General features: G+C 38.7%; 1 protein-coding gene across 5 annotated transcripts in view; it reads left to right on the top strand.

Moving 5' to 3' along the window:
* TANC2 (tetratricopeptide repeat, ankyrin repeat and coiled-coil containing 2) overlaps window positions 1–26,702 on the top strand; it is a 476,614-nt gene that overhangs the window by 264,240 nt on the left and 185,672 nt on the right. For all 5 annotated transcript variants that reach the window (XM_033184063.1, XM_033184062.1, XM_033184061.1 and 2 more), the window contains one exon: window positions 22,915–23,178. In XM_033184063.1, the coding sequence (XP_033039954.1) occupies window positions 22,915–23,178 (264 nt within the window). The remainder of the gene's footprint in view (window positions 1–22,914; window positions 23,179–26,702) is intronic.

Genomic DNA, 26,702 nt, shown 5'->3' with positions numbered 1-26,702 from the left:
CGTTGTTTTTCATTCAGCAACCAAAGTAAATTAAATTAATTGAAAATCAATTATTCATTTGACTCCCAGTTACCTAAAAGATAAAGTGAACTTCTTGAAAACAAAGTCTGACCATATCACTCTTTTGGCTCTCATTTGCCTGTTAGACTTATAGATAAATGAATTTACATTTTGTAGACTGATAGGCTTCTTTTGACCTAGGCCTTCATGGTCTGGTGATGGCCAATTTTCCCAGCCTTCTGTCCCACTTCTTTTTGCCTTGGATTTATTGTTCTAGCAACAATAGGTTTTTTTTTTTCATTTCTGTAATTTTGTTCATATTGATCACTCTTACTATGATATCCTCTCTCCTCCTCACATTAGAGGAGATAAAAGATTATCTCCTCTAATCTTTTATCATAAATTCAGCTGAGAAGTGTTCTGTCACCACCACTACTACTCCTCCCACCTTTCCTCAGCTCTGCACTTCAACTGCTATTCAGTACATATTATTACTCCACTTTCCCAGTAATACCTGTGCCTATCTGTATTATTAAGTTGAACACATGGTATTATGCTTACTTTTTGAGTCTACTTTTCCCCCCATTGAGTGTTAATTTCTTGTTAGCGGAAACTGTGCCATGTTCATTTTTTAATCTGTAGCATTTGGTCCAGTGACTGGCATGTGGTAGCATAGTAGATTCTCAATAAATGTTTATAAAAGGAAGGAAAGCTTAGTGATGGGGGAGGAGGGAATGAAGGGCTCACCTGGCATTTTGTTGTTGTTTTGTTTTCTTTTATTATAGTTTAAGTTCTAGGGTACATGTGCACAACATGCAGGTTTGTTACATAGGTATGCATGTGCCATGTTGGTTTGCTGTACCCATTAACTCATCATCTACATTAGGTATTTCTCCTAATGCTATCCCTCCCCCAGCCCCCCAGCCCCCGACAGGCCCCAGTGTGTGATGTTCCCCACCCTGTGTCCAAGTGTTCTCATTGTTCAGTTCCCACCTCTGAGTGAGCATGCAGTGTTTGGTTTTCTGTCCTTATGATAGTTTGCTGAGAACACCTGGCATTTTTTAAATTCATTTTTTGGCAGTGTTTAGAGTGACTATTGGGTACAAGATGAAACTTTATTGGATTTTGAATGAGATTAGAATTCTCCATTCACTAATTTTGTTCTCTTAAGTTCTCTGTGATTAATTTTGGCAAAACGACTTTTATAATTCCTGCTGAGCTTCTTCCTGTGTTCTTCTCTTGATATTATTAGAGTATCTATAATTGCATATCATCTATATTGCCATACATAAAAATAGCTATAGAAATATGTTCATTCAAGCAGAAGGAATGGTGCTTGAAGAAATACCTAGGTGGAAAAACAAGTCAGCCATGTAATGACAGATATGTTTGGTTTGTGCAAATAATACAACAAAAGTGCAAAATAACATCAGTGCTTACATTAGGAAAATGGAATGTCCTCCTGCTCTTAGTTTTTATTCTGTTTATTATTTTTTAGAAACAGGGTCTCACTATATTGCCCAGGCTGGTCTTTGAACTCCTGGCCTCAAATCATACTCCCACTTCAGCCTCTCAAAGTGCTGGGATTATAAGCCTGAGCCACCATGTCCGACCAGCTCCACATACTTTCATACCTGCCTTCTGCCCCTCTTCCATTTGGTTATTCCTGAGTTGTACCCTTTATAATAAAACAGTAGTAGTAAGTAAAGTGCATTCTTGAATCCTATGAACCATTCCATTAAATTACTGAACTCAAGGAGGAGGTTGTGCGAATCCCCACTCTGTAGCCAGTTGGTCAGAAATGCAGATGACAACCTGGGAGTTACAGCCGGCATGCAAAGTGAGGACAGCCTTGTGGAATTAAGTCCTTAACCTGTGGAGTTGGTGCTAACTCTGGGTAGTTTGTGTTAGAATTCACATGAATCGTAGGGCACCAGTTGGTGTCCAGAGAATTGGCAAATTGACTGTTGGGTGGTAGCAAAAACTCACACATATGTTATCAGAAGTGTTGTGAGTAAAAATAGTTCAATAGTCCACCCAAAAAAAGCAGAGTACAGATTTTGTTTTTAGAAGGTTCACCAAGACAGACCATATTCTGGTCCGTAAAACAAGTCTCAGTCAACTTAAGGGGACTCAAACTAAACAATGTTCTCTGACCACAGTGTGATTAAACTAGAAATCAGTAATAGAAACATATCAGGAAATTTCACAAATCTTTGGAAATTAAATAACACATTTCTAAATAATGCTTCAGTCAAAAGAAGGTGGAAATTAAACAGTATTTTAAATTAAATGATAGTGAAAACATATCAAAATTTGTGGAATATGCCTAAAGAGGAGCTTAGGAGGAAATTTATAGCATTAAGTGCCTTTTTTAGAAAGTAAGTTTTTAAATCAGTGAACTAAATTTCCACTTAAACTAAAAAAAAAAGAAATTCAGCCCAATGTAAGCAGAAGGTAGGAAATCATACAGAGCAGAGATCAGTTAAACAGAAACACAATGGAGAAACACAATGAACTAACAGCTGGTTCTTTGAGAAAATCAATAAAATCAATAAACCTCTACCTGTACTGACTAGGACAAAGAAAGAAGATATAAATTACCACTATTAAGGATCGGGTAGGGACATTATTACAGGCCCCACTGACATTAAAAGAATACTAAAGGAATGTCACAAACAATTGTACTTTTTAAATTTTTTTTTTACACTGGGAAGAAACTTAAAACAATTTTAATGTCAGTAAATTTAACAATTTAGATTAAATGGACAAGTTCTTGAAATAAATACACTATTAGAGCTTACTTGATAAGAAAGAACCTGAATAGCTGTATTATTAAATATAAATTGAATTTGTTGTTTAAAACTTTGCCACAAGGAAAACTTTTGGTCCAGATTCCTTGACAGGTAAATTAAACCAAACATTTAAGAAAGAGTAATACCTTTCTACACAGACTCCTCCAGAAAGTTAAAGAGGGAAAACTAGGAGGCCAATATTATTACCCTAAGAACAAACCAGACAAAGACGTGACATGAACAGGAGAGGACAGACCAATTATCTCTCATGAATGCAGAGTTCTTAACAAAATTCTAACAAACTGAATCTAATAATATATAAAAAGGATGATGGCTCATTACTAGTTGGTTTTTATACCAGGAATACAGGGGTGGTTTCTACATACACGAATTAGTCAGTGTAGTTAATCATTAATAACAGACTAAAAAAGACAAACTGTATGGTCATCTGATAGATACAAAAAAAAAAAGCATTGATCAGGCACAGTGGCTCACGCCATAATACCAGCACTTTGGGAGGTCGAGGTAGGAGGATTGCTTGAGGCCAGAAGTTCAAGAGTTACCTAGGCAACATAGCGAGATCCTGTCTCTACAAAAATTTTTAGAAATTAGCCCAGTGTGGTGGTACACACTTACAGTCTTAGCTACTCAAAAGGCTTGATCCCAGGAGTTCGGGGCTGCAGTGAGCTGTGATCATGCCATTGCACTCCAGCCTGGGTAACAGAGCACGATCCCATGGGGAGGAGGGCAAAAATTCGACAAAAAGTTAAAGTAGCAATAGATTAAAATTTTCTAAATTTGATAAAGGGTAACTATGAAAAACCTACATCTAATTCATACTTAATGGTGAAAACCTTAATTTTCCCTTGAACATCATGGACAAGACAGATTTCTACACCTATCACTGTTGTTCAATATTGTGTTGGCAGTCTCAATCAGTGAAATAAGATGAATAAAGTAAGCAAATAAAAGGCATCTAGATTAGAAAGGAAAAAGTAGAGCTATCATTATTTCCTGACATGATACTCATAGTGTATAAAGTTTAAGAAATCTACCAAAAATAACTAGTAGAAACTAGTAAGTTGGCTGGATGCAGTAGCTCACCCTTGTAATCCCAGCACTTTGGGAGGCCGAGGTGGGTGGATCACGAGTCAGGAGATCGAGACCATCCTGGCTAACATGGTGAAACCCCTTCTCTACTAAAAATACAAAAAAAAATTAGCCGAGCGTGGTGGCTGGTGCTTGTAGTCCCAGCTACTAGGGAGGCTGAGGCAGGAGAATCGCTTGAACCCAGGAGACGGGGGTTGCACTGAGCCGAGATCACATGGCTTCATTATGGTCTTGGTGACAAGAGCGAGCTCCGTCTCAAAAAAGAAAAAAAAAATAGTAAGTTTAGCAAAGTCTCAGTATAGGATCAATATGCAAAAAACTGTATTGTATATTTCTCTGTACTAGCAACAAAAAAATGGAAATTGAAATAAAAGTGTCATTTACAACGCACTGAACAGTGAAATAATTAGAGATAAATTTTAAAATACATGACCTGCACAATGAAAAGTACAAAACATGCTGAGCAAAATTAACAAAGATATGTGGGAAAATATAACATGTTCAAATATCACAGTACTCCATTATGTTAAGATGTCAATTCTTTCTAAATCGATCTATTTCAGGGGTTGGTAAACCATGGCAGGTAGGCCAAATCTGGCTACCCACCTATTTATCTCCTGAAAGCTAAGAATGGTTTCTGTATTTTTAAATTGTTGCATTTTAAATTATTATATAAATATTATATGAAACATAAATTATTGTAACATCCAGATATGTAACATCCAGATATGTAACTATCTGGATGTTGCCTCCTGGCCCACAAAGCCCAAAACATTTACTACCTAGCTCCCTAAGAAAAAGTTTTTCAATCCCAAACAAAATCCCACCATGCTTTTTTTTTTTTTTACTTTTTTTGAGATAAGAGTCCCGCTCTGTTACCCAGGCTGGCGTGCAGTGGCGTGATCTTGGCTCACTTCAACCTCCGCCTCCCAGGTTCAAACAGTTCTGTCGCAGCCTCCTGAGTAGCTGGGACTACAGGCACACGCCACCATGCCCGGCTGATTTTTTGTATTTTTAGTAGAGATGGGGTTTCACCATATTGGTCAGGCTGGTCTCAAACTCCTGACCTTAGGTGATCCACCCACTTCAGCCTCCCAGAGTGCTGGGATTACAGGCATGAGCCATCACACCCGGCCCACCATGGTTTTTAGTAGAAATTAACAACCTGGCACATGTTGTATAGCTGTGTAACAAACCTGCATGTTCTGCACATGTATCCATTTTTCTTAGAAGAAATAAAAACAATTTTTAAAAAAAGAAATTAATGACTTGATATTATCATTTGTATGGAGTTAGAATAGCCAAAACAAATTTTGAAAAAGAACAAAGTTGGAGGATTTTTACTACCTGATTTGAAGGTTTACCATAAAACTACTGAACTCAGGCTGGGTGCGGTGTCTCACGCCTCTAATCCCAGCACTTTGGGAGGCCGAGGTGGGTGGATCACGAGTCAGGAGATCGAGACCATCCTGGCTAACATGGTGAAACCCCTTCTCTACTAAAAATACAAAAAAAAATTAGCCGAGCGTGGTGGCTGGTGCTTGTAGTCCCAGCTACTCAGGAGGCTGAGGCAGGAGAAGGTCATGAACCCGGGAGGCGGAGCTTGCAGAAAGCCGAGATGGTACCACTGCACTCCAGCCTGGGCAACAAAGCGAGACTCTGTCTCAAAAAAAAGAAAAACTACAGAATTGAAAACAGTGTGTTATTGCTGTAAACATGGCCAGTGGAACCACATAAAGAGTCCAAAAATAGTCTGCACGCAGTGGCTCATGCCTGTAATCCCAGCACTGTGGGAGATCAAGACGAGTGGATCACCTGAGATCAGGCATTTGAGACCAGCCTGGCCAGCATGGTGAAATCCCTCCTCTACTAAAAATACAAAAATTAGTGGGGCATGGTGGCACATGCCTGTAATCCCAGCTATTCAGAAGGCTGAGGCAGGAGAATCGCTTGAACCCAGGAGGCGGAGGTTGCAGTGAGCCGAGATCGTGCCATTGCACTCCAGTCTGGGTGGCAGAGGAAGACTCTGTCTCATTTAAAAAAAAAAAAGTCCATAAATAGACCCACAGATATACTAGCAACTCATTTTTGACAAAGGAGTCAAGGCATTTTAGTGAGAAAAGGGTATTTTTTTCAGCGAATATTAATATTACAGAATAGGCCAGGCGCAGTGGCTCACGTCTGTAATCCCAGCACTTTGGGAGGCTGAGGCGGGTGGATCACTTGAGATCAGGAGTTCGAGACCAGCCTGGCCAGTATGATGAAACCCCATCTCCAAAGAAATTAGCCAGGCATAGTGGTGCATTCCTCTAGTCCCACCTACCTGGGAGGCTGTGGCAGGAGAATGACTTGAACCCAAGGCAGAGGTTGCAGTGAGCAAAGATGGTGCCGTTGCACTCTAGCCTGGGCGACAGAGCAAGACTTCGTCTCAAAAACAAATATATATCTATATATATATATTTATATTTATATTTTTATGTATCAGAATATTTGCATATCCATACACAAAAGAAAAAACACTGTCTTTATCCTACCCCATATACAGAAATTCAACATGGATCGTAGACGTAAACCTAAGAGCTAAAATTATAAAACTTCAAGGAGAAATAATAGATTTAACATAAGCCTAAGTAACCTTGTGTTAGACAGATTTTTTAAATTGAACATAATCTTGAACTTAAAAGAAAAATAATTGATGTTTGTCTGCCAAAATTTAAAATATTTACTCCTCAAAAGTTATTAAGAAAATGAAAAGGGCCGGGCACGGTGGCTGAAGCCTGTAATCTCAGCACTTTGGGAGGCCAAGGCAAGCAGATCACCTGAAGGTCAAGAGTACGAGACCAGCCTGGCCAACATGATGAAACCCCGTCTCTACTAAAAAAAAATGTAAAAAATAGCCAGGTGTGGTGTTGTGCACCTGTAATCCCAGCTACTCGGGAGGCTGAGGCCGGAGAATCACTTGAACCTGGGAGGCAGAAGTTGCAGCGTGCGGAGATCATGCCATTGCACTCTAGCCTGGGCAACAGAGTGAGACTCCATCTCATAGAAAATTAAAAAAAAAAGAAAAGAAAAGAAAAGAAAATGAAAAGGGAAATTATAGATGAAGAGAAAATGTTTCAAACCACTTATCTCATAAAGGAGTTCTATTTTATTGAATTTCAATAAAATGAGCAAGAGATTTGAAAAGATACTTCACAGATGAAAGCATATGAAGAGATTGGCAAGGATTGGCAAAGATGTAGGGGCAGTAGGAATTTTCAGACACTGCTGGTATGAGTGTAAAATGGTACAGCCACTTTGAAAACCCTTTAGGCATTTTTTTATAAAGTTCAACAAAAATCTTCCATTTGACCTAACTATGCTATTCCTATTCCTTGGTATGTACAAGAGAGAAAGAAAATCACATGTCTATGCAAAGACCAGTACTTGAGTATTCAGAGCAGCTTTATTCATAGTGGCTGAGGTCTTAGTTCATTTGGGCTGATAAAACAAAATTCCATAAACTGAGTAGCTTATAAACAACAGAAATATATTTCTCACAGTTCTGGAGAATGGGAAGTCCTGGATCAAGGCAGATTCAGTGTCTGGTGAAGTCCAACTTCCTGTTTCGTAGACAGCATCATCCTCACATGATGGAAAGGGCAAGGGAGCTTTTTTGGTACCCTTGTATATGGGGATCAACCCCACTCAGGACCAAATCACTTCCCAAAGGCCCTACCTCCTAATACCATCACCTTGGGGGTTAGAATTTCAATGTGTGAGTTTTAGAAGACACAAGCATACAGACTATATAGCAGCTGAAAACTTGAAACAACTCAGATGCCATCAACTAGCAAATGGATAAATATTGTGACATATCCATTTTTTAAAAATGGAATGAACTAGTACAACATCATGGATAAATGTTAAAAGTGTTTTGCTACATAAAACAAGCTTGAAACTAAAGACTACATACTATGTGATTCTATTTGTGTGAAATTCTACAAAAGGCAAAACAATAATCATAGATAGCAAATCAGCAGTTGCCAAGGTGTACAGTGGTGGGTAAAGGTGGAGGATTGACTGCAAAATGTCAGAAGGCAACTGTATGAGATGATGGAAAGTTGATTACAGCATAACTGGATACATTTGTCAAAACTGCATTTTTTTAACTTAAAGTATGAATCTTAGTGTATGTAAATTATACCTTACTAAAACTGATTAAACACACACACACACACACACTAGCATGACACAGCTATTTTACTCCTAGGCATAGGCCCAAATGAATCGAAAACAGGTAGTCAAACAAATACTACATGAATGTTCACAGCAGCAGTATTCACAATAGCCAAAAGGTGGAAACAATCCAGATGCCCACCCACAGATGAGTGGATAAACACATGTGGCATATACACAATGGAAAATTATTCAGTGATGAAAAGTTGTGAAGCACTGATACATGCTACATTGGCACATCTCAGAAACATGCTAAGTGAAAGAAGCCAGACACAAAAGGCCAAATATTATTTATTCCCTTCATAGTAGATATTTAGAATATGTAAATTTATAGAGACAAAATGCAGATTAGTGGTTGATCTGAGGGGGTGGGCATGATAGTAACTGCTTAATGGGTATGAGGTTTTCTTTGGAGCTAAATAGAGGTGGTGGTTGCACAGCATTGGGAATGTACTAGGTACCATTGAATTTGTTCACTTTGATGCAAGTGCACCCCAAAATTAGAGCTTAGCCCAAGAAGGTTCTTGGCTTCTCTCAGGAAAGAGTTCAAGAGTGAGCCAACAGTGAAAGAAAGCAGGTTTATTAGAGCAGTAGTGTATAGCAAAATGGTTGCTCCATAGAGAGAGCAGGGCTATCCCATAGGCAGAGGAGCCCAGAGTAGCAGAGTACAGCAAAGTGGCTGCTCCATAGGCAGAGCAGCCCGGAGGAGCACAGCTGCAGTGTACAGTCCAAAGCAGGAGCAGCAGCAGACACTGCTGCAGTGTAGATTGCTGGCTAGCTATAGCTATACCCACTCTTAATTTTATATATACATATATACACACATATATATACATATATACACATATATATAATTAAGGGGCAGAATATTAAGACTTTTCTAGAAAATGAGCAAGGAGTTCCTGAAACCATATAAGGTAACTTTCAGGTCATTGCCATGGTGCATTGCCATGGCATTTGTAAATTGTCATGGCAGCAGTGGTATGTCTTTAATAACGAGCAGTGAGGGCAACCAGAGATCACATCATCACCATCTTCTGATTTTGGTCATTTTCTTTACTGCATCCTGTTTTTAATCATCAGGGTCATTACAGGTGGATGCTGATCTCCTACCTCAACTTTAAAGTGGATAGTTTTATGTTACGTGTATTTTACCTCAGTGAAGCACACATATATCGTTACCCTGACACATAGCCACAATTTTCTTTGGGTGAGAATCAGAGGAATATTTTACTACAGTGATTGCAAAGCCCTTACCCAGAGAACTCCAACTTCCTTTTCAATCCTAGACCAGTGAATTCTGGACTGTGAACTAATTTAGATCTGAAACATAAGGGACTGCAGTTTTCCACTATGCCTGATGTTAGCCTCTTTTTTAAAAATAAAGTAAGCAGCATCCTAATCTGTTCAACCATCTTGCCGCTAGAAACATTTTCATCTGTTAACCGTCACCACTGATAATTAGTCAAAGCACCCTGGTTGCTCCTCCAGCCTTGCTGATTTTTTTTTTTTTTTTTTTTTTTTGAGATGGGGTCTCCCTCTGTCACCCAGGCTGGGGTGCAGTGGTGTGATCTTGGCTCACTGCAGCCTCCACCTCCCGGGTTCAAGCAATTCTTCCACCTCCATCTCCCAAGTAGCTGGAATTACAGGGGCGCACCACCACGCCCAGCTAATTTTTGCATTTTTAGGAGAGACAAGGTTTCACCATGTTGACCAGGCTGGTCTCGAACTCCTGACCTCTCAGGTGATCCATCCAAAGTGCTGGGATTACAGGCATGAGCCACCACATCCATCCCAGCCTTGCTGATCTTTGCCATAATATATCCTCCGTGTATCTGAGAATTACATGCAGCCAACTGGCCTCTATCCTCACTGATATTAGAGACCCCAGTTCTATGATAGCATCTCCCTATTAACTGCACTTAGAGAGGATGGTCACATTCAGGCTTCTCAAAGATGTCAGTGTTCCCCGCCACTGCCACCTGTACATTTCATATTGTCTTAGTGAAAGGAGTGTCCATTAGGCCTCTGGCGATTGGAGAGAGGTCATGGTATCATTGGTCTTATGTGGTAGTCCCTTCTAACCTCCACCACCGTGAACCTTCTGACTCATTTCACAGTACAGTGCCCAGGAAGTTCTAGCTGATCATCTCAAGCTGATGTCCTGTAGACAATCATCATATCCAAGTTTGAAGGAACCATCCTCGTATATATCTCCTTTCTCTCCTATGTCTTTCTTTCTCCCTGTTTTGTTCCATTTTAATTAGGATTTAAACATGGTGAAGTCTTTTTGCATCTTACTTTTATCTCCCTCTACCCTTCACAGACCCATTGAAAGAATTGTCCTCACCTTTTCTTAATTTCATCTTCCTCTCACTTTGTAACTATTGGCATTCCAGTTTCTGCCTATACTACTCTACCCAGGGTATTCTTATCTAGATCACCTCCATATAGATCAAGCCAATAACGATTTTTAGTTCTCATTACAATTGATGTTTTCTGACGCATGTTTCCTTTTTGAAACTCTTGCCTGACTTGCCCACACTCTCCTGGTTTTCCTCTTCTTTCTGGTTGTTCCTTCTTAGACTCCTATGCAGGTACTTCTTGCTTTGCCTAATTGTGTTTCAATGGATTTCATTTTAGGCCTTCCTCTCCCTCACTCTACAAACTTCTTAAGAGCTAGTAGTCTGCTCCTAAGGTTAATACCTTTGCCATCTGACTCTCTATTCTCCTGAGCTGCAGTTTAATTATCTCACTGTCTACTGTACATCTTTATTTGAATGTCCCATAGACACTTCAAATTCTGTATGTTTCCTGAGCTAAAATTATGTTCCTCTTAATCCTGCTTCTCTTCTTGTGTTCCCTAAGTAGATGGTACACCATCTAGCCATTTGCCCCAGCCAGAAATCAGGATATTATTCATGACTGTATTTTTACCTCATTCTTTACATCTAATCAAATTATCAAATCCATTCATTCTTTTTCATCTTCTTTGTCATTTCTTGATACAGGTCAATATTTCTAACTTGGATTGCTATAAAACCTAACTTATCTTTTTGCCTTCAATCAGGTAACCTTCTGATACAGGAGATTCATGAATTTGGATTGTAAAAAAAGATTACATTTTCATTTTTTTTCTATTTCTAATTGTAATTTAGAACTTCTATTTTGAATGTAGGTAACAAACCACAGACACACTCGAAGCTTTTGTGACTTTGTCACCAATAGCTACCTCAGATATTTTCATGTTAATTGCAGCTATCACAAAATATCACACTTATCACCACCCTTGAAAATACAGTAGTTAGACTTGCACTAGATCTTATTTAATGTTAATGAAACTCACAAATTACTGTGTCACAAATCTATTTTTTATTATTTTGATTACTGTTTTTCAACATAATTGGTTTCTCCTGTTTTTGCATTTTATTTCATGCATTTAGAAATATTATGGAAAGAGTCTTTTTGGGCATCACCAGCCACCATAGGGGGCCTGTGGCAACACCTTGCTGTAATGTATTCTACTCACTAGAACCAAAGTAATCTTTCCAAAATGTAAGTTTAATTATGTCCCTCAAAAGCCTTTAATCATATGCCTCAGGTGCCCTTAGGATAAACAGGTATAAAATCTAATGCCTTTAATGTGGTTTACGAGTTCCAGTCTGATCTAGACTCTGTCTCCTCTCGCCAGTGGTGTGCTGTGGCCGGCTAGCACCAGCAAGATCCAGTTTTTAAGATTTTGGTAATTTTATGTGTCAGTTGTTAAGTCATAGGTAGCTTGAAATCAGCCACCAAGTGTACATTTATACCATGGAGATCAGCAAACACTGCAAATCAGAATTTTGTTTTGTTTTTGTCTTTTATTTTTAATTTAATTTTTTTTTAATTTCCAGGATACACGTGCAGGGTGTGCAGGTCTTTTATGTAGGGAAATGTGTGCCATAGTAGCTTGCTCCACCTATCACCTAGGTATTAAGCCCCGCATGTATTAGCTTATTTATCCTGATTCTCTTCCTCCCCTCACCTTCCTTCACAGGCCCCGGTGTGTGTTGTTCCCTCCTTGTGTCCATATGTTCTCACTGTTCTGCTCCCACTTGTAAGTGAGAACATGCAGTGTTTGGTTTTCTATTCCTGCATTAGTTTGCTTAGTATAATGACTTTGAGCTGCATCCATGTCCCTACAAATGACATGATCTCATTCCTTTTTACAGCTGCATAGTATTCCATGGTGTATATGTAACACATTTCTTTATCTGGTCTATCGTTGATGGGCATTTGGGTTTATTCCATATCTTTGCTATTGTGAATAGTGCTGCAGTGAACATACGTGTGCATGTATCTTTATAATAGAATAATTTCTATTCCTTTGGGTATATACCCAGTAATAGGATTGCTGGGCCAGATAGTATTTCCAGTTCTAGGTTTTTGAGGAATTGCTACACTGTCTTCCACAATGGTTGAACTAATTTACATTCCCACCAATAGTGTAAAAGCATTCCTGTTTCTGCACAGCCTTGCCAGCATCTGTTACTTCTTGACTTCTTAATAATCGCCAGACTGGAGTGAGATGTTATCTCATTGTGGTTTTGATTTGCATTTCTCTAATGGTCAATGATGTTGAGCTTTCTTCGTATGTTTGTTGGCTGCATGAATGTCTTCTTTTGAGAAGTGTCTGTGTCCTTTGCCCACTTTTTCATAGGATTGTTTGTTTTTGTTTTTGTTTTTTTTAATTTGCTTAAGTTCCTTGTAGATTCTGGACATTAGACCTTTTTCAGATGGATAGATTGCAAAAACTTTCTCCCATTCTGTAAGTTGTCAGTTCACTCTGATGGTAGTTTCTTTCGCTGTGCAAAAACTCTTTAGTTTAATTAGATCCCATTTGTTAATTTTGGATTTTATTGCAATTACTTTTGATGTTTTCATCATGAAATCTTTACCCATGCCTACGTCTTGAATGGTATTGCGTAGATTTTATTTTAGTGTTTTTATAGTTTTGGGTTTTACATTTAAGTCTTTAATCCATCTTGTTAATTTTTGTATAAGGTATAAGGAAGGAGTCCAGTTTTAGTTTTCTGCATATGGCTAACCAGTTCTCCCAGCACCATTTTTTTTTTTTTTTTTTTGATACAGTCTCGTTCTGTCACCCAGGCTGGAGTGCAGTGCTGCTGTCTCAGCTCACTGCAACCTCCACCTCCTAGATTCAAGCGATGCTCCTGCCTCAGCCTTCCAGGTAGCTGGAATTACAGACACCACCATGCCCAGCCAATTTTTGTATTTTTAGTAGAGACCAGTTTCACTATGTTGGCCAGGCTGGTCTCAAACTCCTGATCTCAAGTGATCCTCCTGCCTCAGCCTCCCAAAGTGCTAGGATTACAGGTGTGAGCCACCATGCCTGGCCCCAGCACCATTTATTAAATAGGGAATCCTTTCCCCATTGCTTGTTTTTGTTAGGTTTGTCGAAGATCAGATGATTGTAGATGTGTGGTCTTCATTTGTGAGATATCTATTCTGTTCCATGGTCTTTATGTCTGTTTTTGTACTAGTACCATGTTGTTTTGGTTACTGTAGCCATCTAGTATAGTTTGAAGTCAGGTAGCATGATGTCTCCAGCTTTGTCCCTTTTGCTTAGGATTGCCTTGGCTATACGGACTCTTTGTTGGTTCCATATGAATTTTAAAGTAGTTTTTTCTAATTCTTTGAAGAATGTCAGTGATAGTTTAATGGGAATGGGATTGAATCTATAAATTACTTTGGGCAGTATGGCTGTTTTCATGATATTGATTCTTCCTATCCATGAGCATGGAATGTTTTTCCGTTTGTTTGTGTCTTCTCTGATTTCCTTGAACAGTGGTTTGTAGTTCTCCTTGAAGAGGTCCTTCACTCCTCTTGTTAGCTGTGTTCCTAGGTTTTTTATTCTCTTTGTAGCAATTGTGAATGGGAGTTTATTTGTGAGTTGGCTCTCTGCTTGTCTATTGTTGTTGTATAGGACTGCTTTTGATTTTTGCACATTAATTATATATCCTGAGACCTTGCTGAAGTTGTTTATCAGCTTAAGAAGCTTTGGGGCTGAGATAATGGGATTTGCTAGATATAGGATCATGTCATTTGCACAGACAGTTTGACTTCCTCTCTTCCTATTTGAATATGCTTTATTTCTTTCTCTTGCATGATTGCCCTGGCCAGAGCTTCTAATACTGTGTTGAATAGGAGTAGTGAGAGAGGGCATCCTTGTCTTGTGCCAGTTTTCAAGGAAAATGCTTCCAGCTCTTCCCCATTCATTATTATATTGGCTGTGGGTTTGCATAAATGGTTCTTACTATTTTGAGATATGTTCCATCAGTAGCTAGTTTATCTAGAGTTTTCAACATGAAGGGATGTTTAATTTTATGGAAGGCCTTTTCTGCATCTATTGAAATGACCATGTGATTTTTGTCTTTACTTCTCTTTGTGTGATGAATTACGTTTATGGTAATTTGCATGTGTTGAACCAGCCTTGCACCCCAGGGATGAAGCCAGCTTGATCGTGTAAGTTTTTTGATGGTGCTGCTTGGATTGGTTTGCCAGTTTTTTTTGAGGATTTTTGCGTCGATATCCATCAGGGATATTGGGCTGAAGTTTTCTTTTTGTGTTGTATCCCTGCCAGGTTATGGTATCAGGATGATGCTGGCCTCATAAAATGAGTCAAGGAGGAGTCCCTTCTTTTCAGTTGTTTGGAATAGTTTCAAAAGAAATGGTACCAGCACCTCTTTATAACTCTGACAGAATTCAGCTGTATATCCGTCTGGTCCTGGGCTTTTTTTGGTTGGTAGGCTATTTATTACTGCCTCAATTTCAGAACTTGTTACCGGTCTATTTAGGGATTCAACGTCTTCCTGGTTCAGTCTTGGGAGGGTGTATGTGTCCAGGAATTCATCCTTTTTTTTCTAGATTTTCTAGTTTATTTACATAGAGGTCTTTATAGTATTCTCTTATGATTGTTTTTTGTTTTGTTTTGTTTTTTGAGAAAGAGTCTCACTCTGTTGCCCAGGCTGGAGTGCACTGCTGTGATCTTGGCTCACTACAACCTTTACCCTCTGGGTTCAAGTGATTTTCATGTCTCAGCCTCCTGAGAAGCTGGGATTACAGGTGTGTCCCACCATGCCCAGCTAATTTTTTTGTATTTTTAGCAGAGACTGGATTTTGCCATGTCGGCCAGCCTGGTCTCAAACTCCTGACTTCAAGTGATCCTCCCGCTTCAACCTCCCAAAGCGCTGGGATTACTGATGTAATCCAACCGCATCTGGCCTGGTTGTTTGTATTTCTGTGGGGTCAGTGGTGATCCCTTTTATCATTTTTTTCTTGTGTCTGCTTGATTCTTCCCTCTTCTTTATTAGTCTAGTTAGCAGTCTATTCATTTTATTATTATTATTTTTTTTTTTTTCCAGAAAAACAGCTCCTGGATTTGTTGATTTTTTTTTTTTTTTTTGAAGGATTTTTTGTGTATCTGTCTCCCTCAGTTCTGCTGTAATCTTGGTTATTTCTTGTCTTCTGCTAGCTTTGGGGTTTGTTTGCTCTTAATTCTCTAATTCTTTTAGTTATGATGTTAGGGTATCGATTTGAGATCTTTCCAGCTTTCGATGTGGGCATTTAGTGCTGTAAATTTCCTTCCTAACATTGCTTTAGCTGTGTCCCAGAGATTCTGGTACGTTGCCTCTTTGTTATCGTTGGTTTCAAATAGCTTCTTAATTTCTGTCTTAATTTCTTTATTTACCCAGGAGTCGTTTGGGAGCAGGTTGTTCAATTTCCATGTAGTTGTGTGGTTTGGGGTGAGTTTCTTAATCTTGAGTTCTAATTTGATTGTGCTGTGGCCTGAGAGACTGTTTGTTATGATTTCAGCTCTTTTGCATTTCCTGAGGAGTGTTTGACTTCCATTTATGTGATCAGTTTTACAGTAAGTGCCAGGTGGTGCCAATAAGAATGTATATTCTATTGTTTTTGGGTGGAGAGTTCTGTAGGTATATATCAGGTCCATTTTATCCAGAGCTGAGTTCAAGTCCTGACTATCTGTTAATTTTCTCTCTTGATAATCTAATATTGACATTGGGTGTTAAAGTCTCCCACTATTATTGTGTAGGAGTATAAGTCTCTTTGTAGGTCTCTAATAACTTGTTTTATGAATCTGGGTGCTCCTGTATTGGGTGTATATATATTTAGGATAGTTAGCTCTTATCATTGAATTGTCCCCTTTACCATCATGTAATGCCCTTCTTTGTCTTTTTTTTTTTATCTTTGTTGGTTTAAAGTCTGTTTTGTCAGAGACTAGGATTGCAACCCCTGCTTTTTTCTGCTTTCCATTTGCTTGGTAAGTTTTGCTTCATCTCTTTATTTTGAGCCTATGTGTGTCTTTGCGTTTGAGATGGGTCTCTTGAATACAGCATCCCAAGGGGTCTTTACCCAGTTTGCCACTCTGTGTCTTTTAATTGAGCCATGTAGCCCATTTACATTTAAGGTTAATATTGCTATGTGTGAATTTGATCCTATCATCATGATGCTAGCTGGTTATTTTGCAGACTTGTTGATGTAGTTGCTCCATAGCGTTATTAGTCTTTGTACTTCAGTGTGTTTTTATAGTGGCTGGTAACATTTTTTCCTTCCCATATTTAGTGCTTCCTTCAGGAGCTCTTGCAAGGCAGGCCTGGTGGTGACAAATTCCTGTCGCATTTGCTTGTCTGAAAAGGATTTTATTTCTCCTTCGCTTATGAAGCTTAGTTTGGCCAGATACGAACTTCTGGATTGGAAATTCTTTTTAAGAATGTTGAATATTGGTCCTGAATCTCTTCTGGTTTGTAGGTTTTCTGCTGAGATGTCCACTGTAAGTCTGATGGGTTTCCCTTCATAGGTGACCTGGCTTTTCTCTCTGGCTGCCCTTAATGTATTTTTCTTCATTTTGAACTTGGGGAATCTGATGATTATGTGTCTTGGGGTTGATCTTCTCATGGAGTATCCTACTGTGGTTCTCTGTATTTACTGAATTCGAATGTTAGCTTGTCTTGTTAGATTGGGGAAGTTCTCCTGGATGATATCCTGAAGTATATTTTCCAACTTGGTTCCATTCTCCCTGTCTCTTCAGGTACCCTAGTCAGTCATAGATTTGGTCTTTTTACATAATCCCATAGTTCCTGGAGATTTTGTTCATTCCTTTTCATCTTTTTTTCTCTAATCTTGTCTGCCTGTCTTATTTCAGCAAGTTAGTCTTCATGCTCTGAAATTCTTTCCTCCACTTGGTCTATTTGGCTGTTGATACTTGTGGTTACATTGTGAAGTTCTTGTGTTGTGTTTTTCAGCTCTATCAAGTCATTTATGGTCCTGTCTCAACTGGTTATTCTGGTTAACAGCTCCTATAATGTTTTATCGTGGTTATCAGCTTCTTTGCATTGGGTTAGAACATGCTCCTTTAGCTCTGTGAGGTTCATTATTACCCACCTTCTGAAGCCTACTTGTTTTGTCAATTCATCCATCTCAACCTCCGCCCAGTTCTATGCCCTTTGCTGGAGAGATGTTGCAATCATTTGGAGGAGAAGAGCACTCTGGCTTTTTCAGTTTTCAGCATTTTTTCATTGATTCTTTCTCATCTTCGTGAGTTTATCTAGCTTCAATCTTTGAGGCTGCAGAACTTTGAATGGGGTTTTTGTGGGGATGTTTTTTGTTGATGCTGTTGTTGTTCCTTTCTGTTATTTTTCTTTTAACAGTCCCTTTCCATAGGATTGCTGCAGTTTGTTGGGGGTCCATCCAGTCCTATTCACCTGGGTCCCTCCTGCAACTGGAGGTGTCACCAGTGGAGGCTGCAGAACAGCAAAGATGGCTGCCTGCTTCTTCCTCTGGGAGCTCCATCCCAGAGGGGCACCGACCTGATGCCAGTGGGAACCCTCCTGTATAGGGTGTCTGGCGACCCCTGTTGGGGTTTCTCACCCAGTCAGGAGGCACGGGATCAGGGACCTGGTTAACAAAGCACTCTGGCTGCCCCTTGAGCAGAGTGGGTGCACTGCACTGGGGGGAATCTCACTTGTCTGGACTACCCAGATTTCTCAGAGCCAGCAGGGGGAAAGACTAAGTCCACTGATCAGCGGAGACTGCGGCTGCAACTGCGGCCATCCCTCCTTCCAGGGGCTCCATCCCAGGGAGATCAGAGTTCTGTTCGTAAACCCCTGGCTGGAGTTACTGAAATTCCCACAGGGAAGGCCCAACCAGTGAGGAGGGATGGGTCAGGGTCTGGCCTAAAAAGGCAGTCTGGCCACAGTCTGCCACAGCTGCTGTGCTGCACTGTGGGGAATTCTTCCTGGGTCTAAACCACCCAGTCTCCCTGGCACCAGTAGGGGAAAAACAGCAGACTGGAGCTGCAGTGATGGCTGCTGCCTCTCTTCCCAGGAGCTCAGTCATCTTAGGCAGGAGGCAGCCACAGTCATGATGACCACCCCTCCCCCTGGGAACTCAGTAGTCTTAGGCAGTTTCCAGCCAAGAGGCCGCCGAGAATCTGCACAGCTCTGTGCTTGGGACCCAAACCCTGGTGGTGTGTGTGGGCCCATGAGGGGGACCTCCTGATCCATGGATTGCACAGATCCGTGGAAAAAGCATGGCTTCTTGGGCAGGGTAACACAATCACTCACTACCACCTCCCTTGGCTGGGGGTGGGAGCTCCCCTTGCCCCGTGTGGCTCCTGAGTGGGCCATGGCTCCACCCTGCTTTTTCCTTGCTCTCCATGGCACACGCCAACTGCCTAGTCAGTTCCAATAAGAGAACCTGGATACCTCAGTTGCCAGTGCAGGATTCACTCACCATTTTCATTCTTCTCTGTGGGAGCCTCCAACTGCAGATATTTCTAGTCAGCCATCTTGGCCCCTCCGGCCTGTTGTTGTTTTTTAGAGAGCCAAGTTGTTAAACTTGTATCAGCACACCACTGGCCCCAACCCACCTCCAAAGTTCTAGTCTATTGAATTTACTTAATTCTTAAGAACTTTGCTGTGCCCTTGCGAATGTTTTTGTCTTTGGATAAACCATTGTTTCTTCATCTTCACCTGACCAACTCAGCTTAATCGACAAGAGTATTCTCTAGCCCTCAAGTCTGGGTTAGATTTGTGTCTCCTTTCTCATAAAGCAAACCTCTTTTTCCAATGGGTAAAGTAAAATAAAGTAAATTAAGTAAAGATAAAAGACCAAATTTAGGTGAATATAAAGTTGTTATCTGGAATTACTGGGAGTTGGGTAAGTATTGCAAGGACTTTTATTGAAGTCTTTGACTGTTAGTGAAGGTGCAGTGTTCTCAAGAGCTAATAGTTCAGTACCTGTTTAATTGTTTGGCAGTATCCTAAAATATTATAGAAAGCCTGATTTATCTCTTCCACCTATTCCCCTACCACAAATATAAAGCCTTTTCCACGTTAAAAGAGTACAGTACTATATTCCTAGCAGACATAAACACTTCACCATTACTGAATCCATTCTTCAGAGCTTAGCTTATGTGTCTTTAAATACTGTGTCCTCTCATCACATTTTTTCCCCAAAAGTAGGCAGTTTCTTGGCTTAAATAATTTCCCAGGTAAAACATACACATATCAATGGTGGAAATATTTTTAATGTAAGTACTAGAGAAAAAAATGCCCTGAAGAATGAGGCCAGTTATTTTTGTTCTAATATTTCATTGTTAATGTCTGCGGTGTCCTCCCACGCTAAGGGTCTCCTGAATGTTCACTGCGTGCTATTTTCCTGTGATTTTTGTAGATAACAGCAGGGCTTTAGCCTTTCTGCTTTCCTTTGTTTTATCTCTCCTTTCATCATGTGGGTATTACAGAGCTGGGTTCTAAAAGGTTTTTTTAATTTAAATATGAAAAAAACCCTTATAGTTTCTACTCTTCAGAAATGTACAGTGTAGTAAAGGAGGCAGGGTACATCTACAAAAGAGTTAAGTAACAATAAAAGGTAGTAAATGATTAAGATTCCAAATAATTAGTTGCCTGTGAGACTACTTGTTAGCTATATAAGTGGGCAAGATGCCTAATCTCTCTAAGCATCGGTTTGGTTTCCTCATCTGTGTAATGGAGATAGTAATATCAGTCCTGCTGGGAGTGTTATGTTGATAATCAAATGAGGTACTGTATGTTTGTACAATTTAAAGGTTATAAAGTGATAAATATGAATGTATTATGATTACTAGTATTAAAGTTTATGATCTAATACAGAAGAAAGAACATCTTGCTTAAAATATATATGAGCTTTTTCTGGGGTGATATTTCTTTACCAGTTACCAAAAAAATCACTTTGACCTTTGGGTTGTTAGGCCCCTGGAATTACTTTTCAATTCTTAATTTGTTTTCCATGTTCTTCCTTTGGAAATATTTTCTGAGTTTCAGAAACTGTTTTCCTTTGTTTTTCAGGTTTGCTACCACATACTATACTTGGTTTTTTGTCCCCAAAGACCAGCCAAAATGTAGGAATATAATTTTCTCTGCTTTCTTTTTGTTAGCTGTCTCTCCAAAATAAACATAGGTTGTCTATTTTTTAAGATTTTACAACTAATCACTAAAGGGGAAATAGAGTGTAATAAATATGGGAACTTACCTTCCAAAATCTTACAAGGTTTCCAAAGGTTTCTGGATTAGAAAATCCAGAACTCCATTTAAATTTGCAGAGAGAAAACCTCACTAAAAAGGACTGTGGAAAGTACCTCATGAACTTTAGGTCTCTTCTTTTGGCAATAGGTACATTCAAAATATAAGAAGAGAAAATGAACTAACATATAAAAACTCCTCTGGGATGATACCTTTCATTCTTGTTTTATAATTATTGCTAAAAAATTATCATCTAGATGTTAATGTTTTTAATCCTTTCATTTCTAGAGTTAATTAAAATTTTTCTATTTGTGTACAATTAGTGGTAAGACTATATAAAATTCAAGACCTTTCAGTTTATTTTATTAAGGTACTGAAATCCATAAAGTTAGAGCTATAGCCGTCTGTACAAGAAGGGCCTGTTACTGCTTACTTATTTGGGCAGGTTCTGTCTCTTATATTAGTTCCTACTTAGGGACTGCTTATTTTATTCTAATTCTTTGTTACATATTAGAAGCAAGGAAATACATTTAAATGAGGAAAAGAACAGAATAAAAAGAATGTAGGGATCTTTTAGGGACCTCTGAGGCTCTCCAGCAATCTTTGAAGATTATATAAATTCCCTTTTGATGAAATTCTGAAAATTTTACCACTAATAGGTCCGAGCTGTAGGTCCTCTAGGACTGATACATGAATTTTTTTAGTTTATTTATATAGAGTTTTTGAAATATGTGAGAGATGACTGTATTTTGGTTTCAGTTATTTATACATCATGATAGAAGTGAAATGATCATCAGTAACTTTTAAAAATAATGTTACTAAATATTATTATCTAGTCATGAATTTACATAATCATAAACAGATTAATCTCTACTTTAGATTTTCTTTTAAATTCACTCTTTAAATTTTATAAATCAATGAAGTACAAGGCAGTTTTGTTACATGCATAAATTGCGTAGTGGTGAAGTCTGAGTTTTTTAGGATATTCATCACCCAAATAATGTATATTGAACCCATTAAGTAATGTCTCATCCACCTTTCCCCCACCCTGTAACCCTTCAGAGGCTCCATTGTCTGTCATTCCATTTTCTACTTCAATATGTGCACTTTTTTTTTAGCACCCACCTGTGAGTGAGAACATGGAATATTTGTCTTTCTGCATCTAACTTGTTTCATTTAAGATAATGATTTCTAGTTCCATCCATGTTGCTACAAAAGACATTTCATTATCTTTATGGCTGAATAATATTCCATTGTGTGTATATACCACATTTTCTTTATCTGTTCATCTATTGATGAACATGTAGGTTTTCCATATCTTTGCTATTGTAAATAGTGCTGTGGTAAACATTAAAGTGCAGATATCTTTTTGTCATATGGATTTCTTTTCCTTTGGGTAGATACCCAGTAGTGGAATTGCTGGATTGAACGGTAGTTCTATTTTTATTTCTTTGAGAAATCTCTGTATTTTCCTTAATGGTTGTACTAATTTATATTCCCACCAACAGTGTATATGAGAGTTCTCTGCATCCTCACTGTATGTTATTTTTTGATTTTTTAATAGTAGCCATTCTGACTGGTATAAGATGGTGGTTTTAATTTGCATTTCTCTGATGATTACTAATATTGAGAATTTTTTTGTGTACATGGCCATTTCTATATCTTTTGGAAAATTTCTGTTTATGTCCTTTGCTTACTTTTTAATGGGATTATTTGTGAAGTTTTTGTTGAGTTGTTTGAGTTCCTTGTATATTCTTAATGTTAGTCCTGTCAGATGTATCGTTTGCATATATTTTCTCCCATTCTGTAAGTTGTCTTTTCCCTCTGCTGGTTTTTCTTTGGCTGTGCAGAAGCTTTTTAGTTTTAGTTGCATTTGTCTATTTTTGTTTTTGTTGCCTGTGCTTTTGAAGTCCTAGTCATAATTTCTTTACCTATAAACCAATGTCCAGAAAAGTTTTCTGTAGGTTTTCTTCTAGTATTTTTAGTTTCCAGTCTTAGGATTAAGTCTTTAGTGTATCTTGAGTTGATTTTTGCATATGGTGAGAGATAGGAGTCCAGTTTCATTCCCCTGCATATGGCAGTCAGTTTTTCTGGCACCATTTTTTGAAAATGGCGTCCTTTCCCCAATGTATGTTTTTATCAACTTTGTCAAAGATTAACAACTGTATGTATGTGGCTTTATTGAATTCATTTTACTCTTTTTTTTCCAGCTACATTAACAAGCTATTCTGAAAATGTGGAACGCACAAAATATGCTGGGGAAAGCAGTAAAGAATTAGGATCTGGAGGAAACATAAAACCTTGGCAATCTCAAAAATCCAGCATGGACTCCTGTTTGTATCGAGTAGATGAAAACATGACTGCTTCCACCTATAGTCTGAATAAGATCCCAGAGAGAAATTTGGAAACAGTGTTATCTCAGTCAGTACAGTCTATTCCTTTGTATCTCATGCCAAGGCCAAATTCAGTAGCAGGTAAGTTTTTTGTTGTTGTTGTTGTTGTTAAATAATCAATATTTACTCCAGTATATATTGAAATGAAAATAAATCTTGCTCTGACAGTATTTAAATTTTCCATTCATCTTTTTTGACTAAGCTGTTCTTTTGTATGAGGGTAATGTATGTGTATGTATTATTTGAATCTGGGAGAAGGTTCATCTTCCTTGAATCACTTAGTTCTGCTCCCAAAGTGTACAAAACACATAGAAATTCAGAAACAACCTATAAAATATATCATCAAACTACAAAAAGTCTTTTCTCTCAGTCAGAAGTCTTTGAAAGAATTTTAGTTTGAGATTTTAGTTCTTACAATCTTAGTTTTAAAAACCATTATTAAAATGGGCATATCTCAGTGTAATTTATATTATCAGAAATCATCATCCATAGTTTGTAAAAGTGGAAGGCAGGCAGAAATTCAGCTTTTCCACATCCTGTGAATTTCAGTGTTTTCACAATATCCTGGCTACCATTTCATAGAAGAATCACCAGGTGGCTACATGTCTAAAGAATAATTCTGCAACACCACTAGCAAACTCAGTGAAAAAAAAAAATTGTATTAGTCCGTTTTCACACGCTATAAAGATATTACCTGAGACTGGGTAATTTATAAACAAAAGAGGTTTAATTGACTCATAGTTCCACACAGCTGGGAAAGCGTTGAGAAACTTGTAATTATGGCAGAAAGCAAAGGAGGAGCAAGTGTCTGCTCCACAAGGCGGCAGGAGAGAGCGAGCACACAGGGGAACTACCAGTTTTAAACCATCAGATCGCATGAGAACTACCTCACTATCACGAAAATAGCATGAGGGAACCACCCCCATGATCTGATCACCTCCCACCAGGTCCCTGACACATGAGGATTGCAATTCAAGATAATATTTGGGTGGGGACACAGAGCCAAACCATATCAGAAATGATATAGCATAGCGTGGTGGCTCATGCCTGTAGTTCGAGCAATTTGGGATGCTGAGGCAGGAGGATTGCTTGAGGCCAAGAGTTTAAGACCAGCCTGCGCAACATAGTGAGACCTTGTCTCTAAAAAAAAAAATGAGAGGAAGAAATGATACTGAGGGTTACGTGGTTGAAATATGGAGTCATCATTCTTTAGCAGCTACTCTCCTCAAAATTGATGTCAAGGGGTATTTTTACTATAGCTAAATTGCTCCTTAATAGTTCAAACTTGGGACTTTTGCAGAATAGTTGAACGTTCTGACTTTTCAAAATATGTCATGATCTGGACTTTGTTCAGACTATAAAATCAAAGTTATGTTTGCTTTTCTTACTTTCCTCGTGAAGGCCTGGATAGATTATCTCACTGATAATTATTCCTTATGTAGCTGATAGTGTAATGCCTCTTGCCATTCCCATTTCCCTTTCCTACCCGTTCTTTGTTCTCTGGGAGACCATCAGCATCTGTCATCAGGTGTGACTATAAGGGAAATGGCTCATCTGAAAGATGAGTAACTATGGAAGATTTTAATATTAATTTTTAAAGATTATTCACTTTTGTGTAGTGACAGTAAATTTTTTATCCTAGAACCTTCTATGTCGATCCCCAACTACCATGCCATATTAGAATCCTAGAATGCTGTTGTATTAGTCTATTCTTATACTGCTATAAAGAAATACCTGAAACTAAATACTTTATAAAGAAAAGAGGTTGAATTGGCTCATGGTTCTGCAGGCTGTACAGGAAGCATAGCAGCTTCTGTTTGGCTTCTGAGGAGGCCTCAGAGAGCTTTCAGTCATGGCAGAAGGCACAGGGGGAACAAGCACCTCACATGACCAGAGCAGGAGGAGGAGGTTTCACACACTTTTAAATGACCCATTCTCTCAAGAACTCACTCATATTACAAGAACAGCAAGGAGGAAATCTGCCCCATGATCCAGTCACCTCCAACACTGGGGATTACAACTCGGCATGAGATTTGGGCGGGGACACAGATCCAAACCGTATCAGCTGTACATTATGAAAAGTTCCAGGCAAGTTGAGTCTTTTCCGAAAAGAAGCATATAAATCCTTGCTCATATATAAATAGGGAACTGCAACTACCAACCATAATAGTATGTCCCAACTTACTTCCTAGCTAAGCTACAATGATTTCTAAGAAAATTCTGGCTCTATTATTTGAGAAAGGCACTGAACACTTAGTGGAAGACAGAGAAGCTTTGTTTCAATGAGTGGAACTATGTAGTCAGTCTGAATGAACAATGTTAATTCAGGGCTATGAGTCTCTGTCACTACTTAACATTAACATTCTGTATTACTGTCTTCTTCCTTCTTACTCCCCATTATATTTTATGTGTATCCCTTAGAACCTTTTTTCACTGTGTTAATCAAGGACCTTCTCATTTGTTTAAAAGCGACTCAGCTCTTCCTCAGGCTTCCCCTAGCCCCAAGTGTATCCCAGAACTGTTCTACTTTCATATTAGCCAAATGCTCCCTCCCTAGTTGTATCCTGTACCTTCAGAGCAGTGCCAGAACTGAACAGACTATGGGAAGAGATAATGGAACAAGCAAGATGGTTAATTTAATGTTTTGCTGTTGATCTCAGAAAGCCATCAGGACCACATGTAACTAACCACTAGACTCATAAGCTCTGAGGCAACTACCCAACTATCTCCATCTAATTCCTAGCCACCTTCCCAGGCTGAACTCAAATACTTCCTCCTTCATAAAACTTTCTCCAATCACCTCCCAGCCCCAAGTAATTGCTACTGCTTCTAGAGTCTCCTAGTACTTTGTATGCACTCTCTTTTTGTGTCGGCAACAGTCTGCTTTGTGTTATGTGCAGCTACTGTGTATATGTTTTGGTCTGACTATTAGAATCTCAACTTGTTGACATAGCAACTGAGAAGACATCAGTAGAGGCTCCATTGTTGTTGGTTGCATGAACTAATGAATGAATATATGCATGAACCAACCAATCTGTGATATCAGCTTTAAACAAAAATAACAATGTAGTTAGTAAATCTAATAATAATTTTCTTCATCTTACTGTAGAATATAGTCTTCTCATAGGAGAGATTACCCTGAAAAAGTCGGGTGGGGGCTTATGTAAAGTAAGGTCTATATGAGATGGTAGTATAGCCAGTTACAAAACAGTTTTGGACTTACTAGTATCTCAAAATTTCATTTCTTCCAAAATTATAAACTGTAATTCTCTTTAATATATGGAATGTGTAAACAGCATTTATCATTATTTGCTAACAACTGGCAATATGTATTTTTCAGTGGTTAATCAGAAGCCTTTATTCAATTAGCAATTAGTGGTGTTGGGGGAAAAAATGGAGATCTCAAGAGATTTCTGTTTCTCCAGATAGCAGTCAGCAAACCAGGGCCCATGGGCCAAATTTGGCACACTCTGTTTTTGTAAATAAAGTTTCATAGCAGCAAAACCACACATTTATTTGCTTATGACTGCTTACCACAACAGAGTTCAGTAGTTGCAACAGAGATCATAAGCTCTACAATTAACGTTGTGATGGCCTACAAAGCC

The sequence above is a fragment of the Trachypithecus francoisi genome, unplaced genomic scaffold (assembly GCF_009764315.1).
Source record: "Trachypithecus francoisi isolate TF-2019V2 unplaced genomic scaffold, Tfra_2.0 Lachesis_group20, whole genome shotgun sequence".
Taxonomy (NCBI): domain Eukaryota; kingdom Metazoa; phylum Chordata; class Mammalia; order Primates; family Cercopithecidae; genus Trachypithecus; species Trachypithecus francoisi.
The sequence above is the reverse complement of the archived record's forward strand: the minus strand, read 5'-3'. Positions and strand labels throughout refer to the sequence as shown.